Below are 8,197 nucleotides of genomic sequence, written 5' to 3' on the forward strand. Positions count from 1 at the left end.
CCCACGGCAGCCTGTTATTGGCTGTCGCATAACGTCAACTGCTAACCAAAACAACTCTTTTCACGCTAGCGGCGTGAAAATCACGCTCGCATCTTGTGAACTCTGAATCCATCTTAACAGTTTTAGAGTTATTCAAACGCGTCGTGCAGCTTTTCTATGTTTTACTATGCGCACGCGTCGTGTAGAATGTTGCAATTACGTTATTCGAACGCACTTTTTCCCTGATCACACCTCGACTCGAACCCGAACCTCTTAAACAAACTTTGGAGGCCAGTCTTCTTGAATCAGCCTCTTCGTCTATCAACCCCTCTTGTTCCACCGGGCGTTTGAATTTCGCGCGTGCACATAACATTAACTCTGTGATGCTCACGCTTATCCGCGTGCCAATTATATTTTTGCCATTTATGGGCACGACGCGTGTCCATAATATCGGTCTTAATAAAATATTTTCACCATTCCGACTAAAAATTAAAATTTAGAAATATAGAAAAGCCGTTAAGGCGTTAGCGTTAGAATTTTTCATTTTAATGTTACAATTTGCACATGCAGTCCGTGAAGTTCGGAAAGACGGCAACCCGCGCTGAGGTTCATGTAATGCACCAAACCGATCGAAGAGAAATCGCGATGGACTTGCCACCGTGTCCGTCCCCTGCTTTGCCAGCAGAGTGCACCGCACCACGACGTCGTCTACCTCACATTGAGAACGGTGGAGTACAGCGAGTAAGACCGTCGCATGATCTGCGAGAAGAGAGGGTTAAGTAAGTCGCGGGTCTATGCGTTTGGTATACAATGCAGCGAGAAAGCAGTTCCAATCAGAACACAAAATTATTTTTCAACAAATTTTGAGCTGTGTTAGTAATAAATGTGTTCAGCTAAACAAAATGAGCAAGAATCCCATGAGTTTTTAATTGCTTGATGCTGATGTCGGGACTTGAACTGCGTGTATTGTTGTTAATTTAAACAAATTTTTTTGTTCCATTACGAAACGTTTTTCTGTGCACACTACTTAGCCCGTAATCGTTCATGGTATTCGTTTCTCACGTCCTGGAACAGTTGTAGCGTAAGGTTGGTGAGGCGGCCCGCTGTGAGGAACAGGGGTCTCTGCGCGCGTAGGACGATCATGTGTTGGATGCGTCCCAGCCGCGTATCCTTCCCGGACAGCGACGGGTGGAAGGACGAGTAAGTCGCCGAGGACAGCCGCGTCGACTAAGGGCGCGGGTTAAGTGAGGTCAATTGTCAAATGTATATGACAATTCTTAAGCAGTAGAGAAATGTTACCTTTCTTACCGCCTTAGCCACGAGGTCCCCGGAATAGCAGAAGGTGAACAGCTGAGTAAATGTAAACATCACGTAGACGACGCTGAAGGCGACGTCCTGCGGTAGCACCTCCTGCGTCTGTGGAGCCCAGGCAAAACATTGAATGTAACGTAGCAAGTGCCAGGCGGGGTGGGATGGGACAACTCACCTTGTTCAGCATGCGAAAGAGCGGAGTGCCCAGGCCGAAGAGGACGTAGAACATCTGGCACAGGGCAACGGTGCAAAACATGGACTCGGAAGCTCTGTGCAGCCTGCAAGAACGAAGAGGTAGAGCTGTGCGAACAGGGGCTTTTCAGTTCAATTCAAATCAAAACGTATAAAAATTTCTTTGACCGAATCTTTTGGGACACATAAATCTAACTATTTTATTTGTCTTTCTGGAAAATATGCAAGTTAAAAAAGTAATATCAAATTTCAGCCGGCATTTGATAAGCTTCTAACACTTCAGAATTCTGTGACGGACTATGCCTGACTTAGAAGAATCTCGATCCTTTCGTGACCGAGTCGTTACCGCAGTGTGTCGCCGAATTAAATCGAATCAGAGCAGATTCGATTCGATTTTGTACCATTCGCACAATACTTATAAGGAGTATACACCGGCTGGGGTGCTCCCCGTTCCCCTCACCTGATGATCTGCTGGTGGTAGATCGCGCACAGGCGGAGGCGCTCCCCCTCCTCGGCGCCGTCCTGGAGGCCAAGCTCGGCTGCGTCCTGGCGCACTGCCTGTTGCAGCATCAGGGTCAGCACGTCGCACTTGCAGGCCATGTGGTGGCTCAGCGTTAAGATCAGTCCGTCAAAGAGACCTGCAAGGCCCCGGCCGCCCCGGCGCAGGGATGTACAGTTGTACCAACCAACCCCAAATTGTTCCCAAATCGTTTCCCTTTGGGCTTGACTGATACTCATGTTCTTGGTTCAAAGCTGAATTGGGCCTGAATAAAGCGTTCCGGTAAAGCTGAAATGCAGAAGAATGGGGGGGACAAGAAAACGGAAGTCACCATAGTGAAGCATGGCGATTTCCGTTTTCTTCTTCCCCGCAATCTTTTGCATTTCAGCTGTTCCGAAATGCTTTATTGTGCGCAAATATGTACTTTTCAAGCACACGCTTTTCTGGGTACGGCAAACCAGTTGCGCTCCACGCACCTACCTACCTATCGCCACGGGGAAGGTGTACAATGAAGTCGTGGCCAGGACCACCATGGTGATGTACAGCGGTCTCGTCTCCATCATATACCGGGGTGCCTTGACGCAGTACCAGGGGTCGTTGCGAATGACGGCTACGATCATGAAGAAGATCGTGAGGCCGGACACCACCGAGTAAGCGCGCATGAAGCGACGTAGTATGGTGACGCTCCGCCTCTCGCAGTGCTCGTTAAGCGGCTCGGCCTGCGCGGCCACAGAGCGCTCCATCGGCGTGAAGCCGTCCAGGATCTCGCGCACGGCCATGATCTGAGGGACACCGGGGTGCTTCAGGCAGGGGTTGACTGTGGGGATAATGGCTGGGCAGGGGGAATTGGCGGATGATTTCTACGTAGGGGCAAAATTGCGTAAAAGGCCCCGGAATGGTGCAATGAAAGGGAAGCCGGAGGGGTTCGCACTTCCTCACCTGGCCAGTCCTGCTCTCCTTAAGGGACTTTGCTTTCTGTTAAGCTCTCCACAATTACCGTAACGGCGTGCTTCTGTTGTTGGAACATCTTGAAGCCACAGAGACAACAGCCGAGCGCGTCCGCTAAGAAGCCTACGAGCTCTACGTTGTCGTCGTGCTCGCCTAGTGCGAAGTACACCAGCGGCGGAGCGCCCGCTGAGGCGAACGTGTACGGCAGCACGTACGAGAGCGCGCGCGCGAGCGGCCCGCGGCCCTCGGGCCAGGCGCAGACCATCCGCAGGTAGCGCGCCACGACGTCCAGGGCCTGCGCACGCACACGAACTGCGTAAGCGTCACGGTCGGGGCGACGACGGGGCTCACCCCGAGACGAGTGGTGCGCACCGCGGTATGGGCTCGCTGCTCCGGGGCCGCCGGTGGACCCCCCAGGGTGTCGTCGGGGACGGCGGCGACGCGGGGGCTATCGCCACCGCTAGCCCCCCCGGCCATCACGCACGACGAAACAGCTGCGACAGTGCCTTGCTCAGAGTGGCAGTCCTGGTCGTGCGACCAGTGCGTCCCGGGGTTGGGTGGGATTGCCGAGGTGAAAGACGGCGGGGAAGTGTGTGTGTGGGAGGGAGGGGGGGGGCGTGGCACCTGCACAGATAATGCCCAGCTGAATAACGAACGAATGCATTAATAAGTAAAGATTAATAGTAAATGGAGCACGAGGTGATTGGAGGGGATGAGTCCGCTGCCTGCAGGGGAAAACTCTCTAGAAACTTTCGCAATGCTAATTATTTTTCCTCCAAGAAATTTGCCTCCACAAAAATAATGGCAGTTAAAATACCTCTGAGAGCCGCGATCATTTTACCTACAAAATTATTAAAAAAAAATCAAAAAGAATGTGGACCCTACCTACCCTACTTTGAAACGGGGGCCGTCCTTCTTAAAGTCAGAGTTCGGAATGGGTTTTGAGTCTCACCCGACATTGTGGCCCGACCAGGTTTTCCTACTTGTTATCGCTTGCCCGGAAATGAGATGTGGGGCAGGGCACCTAGCGATCCAAACGAAAAGTTTCCGCGTCATGGTATGCGTTCGAAGAGTCAGAGTCATAGGACTTATCATCCACACGGGTTACCAACCACTCCCGCCGTGGCTGGGCTTGGAACTCACACGGCCCGCTCTAGCCGTAGGTAAAACCTTTGTACCAGGAACTCACACGGTCTGCTTCCGCCGTGAGTCGAACCCGATACCCCAGTGCCTGAGTCTCAAGACACCCCTGGTTTCTGAGGAGAGAGAGTTCACCACTAGACTGCACTGGATCGATTGTTCATACACAAGGGTGGCTTGTTGAGCCGACCCCCTACCACTGTGACGACACAGTGACAACACTCCCGGGCCAGTCAGAGTCCAGGAACAAGTCACCGCAGTTCCAAGAGCAAGAAAGCGACCGGCTCCATCCCGTTACCCTTTTTCCGGGGGCGTTCCGAGACTGGGCACTTGGCGTTCCGCGCTAAGGGTAAAGTAAACCACCAATCCGACCGAAGTAATGTGTCAGGGGTATTACATGTGTGTGTGTGTGGGGGGGGGGGAGGGTCCTGTTCACTAATAATTTCTCTGAAACGTTCAGTAGAGTCTAAGGTTAACCCTACGAATTTCCATGTTTCGCATCGCCTTTTCGCATAAGGGAGTCGGACTGTGTAGGCTAGCGAGGCACGATCAACATTCAGCGTTCGGTTTTATTAGAGTTTTTGATATGACCCTAAAGAGTAGAAATCGCGATGGACCTGCCACCGTGTCCGTCCCCTTTGCCAGCAGTGTGCACCACGTCGTCGTCTACCTCACATTGAGGACGGTGGAGTAGAGCGAGTAAGACCGTCGCATGATCTGCGAGAAAAGAGGGTAAGTGAGTCGCAGGTTTTTGCGTTTGGTATACAATGCAGCGAGAAAACAGTTTCGATCAGAACACAAAATTATTGTTCAACAATTTTTGAGCTGTGTTATAAGTAACATAGATGTCTTCAGCTAAATAAAATTTGTTAGATTCCCATGAGTTTTTAATTGCTTGATCCTGTTGTCGGGATTTGAAACTACGTATATACGCCGAGAAACAAAATTGTTCTTAATTTAAACAAAATTTCTTTGTTCCAAAACGAAACGTTTTTCTGTGCACACTACTTAGCCCGTGATTGTTCATGTTAGTCGGTTCTCACGTCCTGGAACAGTTGTAGCGTGAGGTTGGTGAAGCGGCCCGCTGTGAGGAACAGGGGTCTCTGCGCGCGCAGGACGATCATGTGCTGGATGAGTCCCAGCCGCGTATCCTTCCCGGACAGCGACGGGTGGAAGGACGAGTAGGTCGACGAGGACAGCCGTGCCGACTAGGGGCGCGGGTTCAAGTGGGGTCAAATGTCAAAGGTATACGTATCACAATTCTTAGCAGTGACAAATGTTACCCTTCTTACCGCCTTAGCCACGAGGTCGCCGGAATAGCAGAAGGTGAACAGTTGAGTAAATGTCCACACCACGTAGACGGCACTGAAGGCGATGTCCTGCGGTACCACTTCCTGCGTCTGTGGAGCCCAGGCTGACCATTAAATGTTACGTAGCAAGGGCTAAACGGGGGTGGGGTGTAGGGACGAAATCCGGTTTCTCCCTGTTTTTTTCTTGTTTTTTTTCTTTTTTCGGGGTGGGACAACTTACTTTGTTCAGCATGCGAAAGAGTGGGGTACCCAAGCCGAAGAGGGTGTAGAACATCTGGCACAAGGCGACGGTGCAGAAGATGGACTCGGAAGCGCGGTGCAGCCTGCAAGAGTGAGAGCGAGGGGCCACCTCCTTAATTTAAGATGGATACAGGATTACGTGATTAGAGGGATTGCACGTGAATTTTGAGTGATTACAGTCTATATCGTGTGTGCGACCCGAATTCCTAGGACCAGCTGATTCCGGACCGGCCCAAAACCGTTTCAAAACAAATCTTAACGGTAGGCGGGGCACATCACTTTTTAAAAAATCTTTTCTAGCAGTCATTTTTCAGGCAGGATTTCGGATTTCTGGGTTGGTGTGCCTTTATTCGACCTTTAGTCACAATACCACTGTCCTCCGCAAAATTATTCGTGCCTTCTCCCAAATCATCGCGAGAAGAGACTGCGGTAATTGACAGTGTGCCCCGGGGTTGGGGCACTTACTGTCACCATGTCTATATCGGTATATAACTCATACGATACTTGGATTTTCGGAATATTTAGAATGGCAGCTCGAGAAGAATGGTCCAATTGAAGCATACCTCCCCTAAAGATCCAAATTACACTCAAACCGTCCTTACTACAACAACAGATCATAAAATGAGTGACTTTACCTGTCCCAATGTGGAGGCATGTACTGTCAAAAAATCTCTTAATGACCGCTGCCGCCATACCACTTAAAATTTCGCTAACCCTATCTTGCAATCAAAAGAGGGCGTTGAGTGTTTACGATTTCACAATTTAGCCGACTGTTAAGGTGATTGGGCCGGTCTGGAATCAGCAGGTCGTAGAAACGCGGGTCGTACAAACGATATAGACCTGCCATAAAGGCGAGATACGAGTCGACGAAGAAATTGTTTGTTTGTTTTTAGCAGATGATACAAAACCTTTTGACTAAACAAAGTAACTTTAAGGTGTCAGCTTGCTTTTACTCTCGATAAGGACAGAGAACCAAGCGGCGATAACTTTTTTCGGATTCTTTTAGTGAGAGGTCAGGACGGGACTTAGCTGGTGTGGCCCGAAGTGTCGCTCTCCCTTACAGAAGTACACCGGCCGGGGTGCTCCCCGTCCCCGTTCCCCTCACCTGATGATCTGCTGGTGGTAGATCGCGCACAGGCGCAGGCGCTTCCGCTCCTCGTCGCCGTCCTGGAGGCCAATCTCGTCGGCGTCCTGGCGCACCGCCTGCTGCAGCACCAGGGCCAGCACGTCGCACTTGCAAGCCGTGTGGAGGCTCAGCGTGAAAATCATTCCGTCATAGAGACCTGCAAGGCCACGGCGCAGGAAATGTTCAATTGTACTCGAGTATTTGGGCTTCAACCAACCTACAAAAAAAAAATGTCCCCAAATCGTTCTCCTTTGGACTTGAATTGAGCGCAAACGCACACGCTTATCTGAAGGGCGATCGGAGAGCTCCCTGCCTGCGATTTGCCTGCGCCTATTTGTTGACCCGCCCCCCCTCTACATCCTGTTTCAGGTCGTTTCGGAGGCGCAGGCGAATCGCAGGCCGGGGGCTCTCCGATCACCCTCCCGGGTGCGGCAAACCAGCTGCGCTCCACGCATCTACCTATCGCCACTGGGAAGGCGTACAATGCAGTCGTGGCAAGGACCACCATGGCGATGTAGAGTGGTCGCGTCTCCATCATATACCGGGGTGCCTTGACGGAGTACCAGGGGTCGTTGCGGATGACGGCTAGGACCATAAAGACGACGGTGAGGGCGGACAGCACCGAGTAGGCTCGCACGTAGCGTCGCAGTATGGTGACGCTCCGCCTCTCGCAGCGCTCGTTGAGCAGCTCGGCCTGCGCGGCCACAGAGCGCTCCATCGGCGTGAAGCCTTCCAGGATCTCGCGCACGGCCATGATCTGAGGGCCACCGGGGTGCTTCAGGCAGGGGCGATGACTTTCTATGTAGGGGCAAAATGGCGTAAAAGGCCCCGGAATGGTGCAATTCAAGGGAGGCCGAAAGGGGTTTCCAATCTCCCACCTGGCCAGTCCTGCCCTGCTTAAGGGACTTGTCTTCTGGAGAGCACTCCCTAATTACCGTAACGGCGTGCTTCTGTAGTTGGAACATCTTGAAGCAGCACAGGCTGGAGCCGAGGGCGTCCGCCAAGAAGCCTACCAGCTCCACGTTGTCGTCGTGCTCGCCCAGTGCGAAGTACACCAGCTGCGGCACGCCCGACGAGGCGAACGAGTACGGTAGCACGTACGAGAAGGCGCGCGCGAGCTTCCCGCGGCCCTCGGGCCAGGCGCAGACCATCCGCAGGTAGCGCACCACGACGTCCAGGGCCTGCGCACGCACAACAACGTCAAAGACACGGGCGAGGCGACGGGTTCACACCCTCAGCGAGCAGAGTGGTGCGCACCGCGGTGTACGTCCGTTCCGGGGCCGCCGGCGCACCCTCCAGGGTGTCATCGGGGACGCCGACGCGGGCGGTGTCGCTAACCCTTGCCATCACGAAGGACGACACTGTTGCGTCGGGGTCTTGCGCAGAGTGGCAGTCCTGGGAACGCGACCAGTGGTTGGGCGGGTTGCTAAGGTGAAAGGTTCGGGTGGGGGG

The 8,197-nt window shown here is 52.7% G+C and overlaps 2 protein-coding genes across 2 annotated transcripts in view; both read right to left on the reverse strand.

Moving 5' to 3' along the window:
- Nucleotides 1-3,888, reverse strand: part of LOC127748823 (uncharacterized) — a 12,651-nt gene extending 8,763 nt beyond the window's left edge. Inside the window, exons 1-4 of the mRNA XM_052263837.1 lie at nucleotides 3,882-3,888; nucleotides 3,718-3,770; nucleotides 2,979-3,224; nucleotides 2,466-2,841 (exon numbers count right to left, since the gene is read on the reverse strand). Coding sequence (XP_052119797.1) covers nucleotides 2,466-2,841; nucleotides 2,979-3,224; nucleotides 3,718-3,770; nucleotides 3,882-3,888 — 682 coding nt within the window. The remainder of the gene's footprint in view (nucleotides 1-2,465; nucleotides 2,842-2,978; nucleotides 3,225-3,717; nucleotides 3,771-3,881) is intronic.
- A 780-nt stretch (nucleotides 3,889-4,668) lies between these two features.
- LOC127748819 (odorant receptor Or2-like) lies at nucleotides 4,669-8,126 on the reverse strand. Its single transcript, XM_052263814.1, has 8 exons — nucleotides 8,003-8,126; nucleotides 7,681-7,926; nucleotides 7,205-7,502; nucleotides 6,725-6,902; nucleotides 5,600-5,702; nucleotides 5,362-5,469; nucleotides 5,113-5,277; nucleotides 4,669-4,786 (listed from the first exon to the last, which is right to left on the reverse strand). The coding sequence occupies exons 1-8, from the start codon at nucleotides 8,090-8,092 to the stop codon at nucleotides 4,736-4,738; spliced, it is 1,239 nt and encodes a 412-aa protein (XP_052119774.1). The 5' UTR covers nucleotides 8,093-8,126; the 3' UTR covers nucleotides 4,669-4,735.
- Between the last annotated feature and the right edge of the window lie 71 nt (nucleotides 8,127-8,197).

The sequence above is a fragment of the Frankliniella occidentalis genome, unplaced genomic scaffold (assembly GCF_000697945.3).
Source record: "Frankliniella occidentalis isolate FOCC.00 unplaced genomic scaffold, Focc_3.1 Scaffold14, whole genome shotgun sequence".
NCBI classification, from domain to species: domain Eukaryota; kingdom Metazoa; phylum Arthropoda; class Insecta; order Thysanoptera; family Thripidae; genus Frankliniella; species Frankliniella occidentalis.

Excerpts from the sequence above, each read along its gene's own strand:
- LOC127748819 (XM_052263814.1), bottom strand. The coding sequence starts at position 8,092 with ATGGCAAGGGTTAGCGACACCGCCCGCGTCGGCGTCCCCGATGACACC. Across the intron at positions 5,703-6,724 it reads TACCACCAGCAGATCATCAG|GCTGCACCGCGCTTCCGAGT; the intron begins GTGAGGGGAACG and ends TCACTCTTGCAG. Across the intron at positions 5,278-5,361 it reads GCGACCTCGTGGCTAAGGCG|TCGGCACGGCTGTCCTCGTC; the intron begins GTAAGAAGGGTA and ends CCGCGCCCCTAG.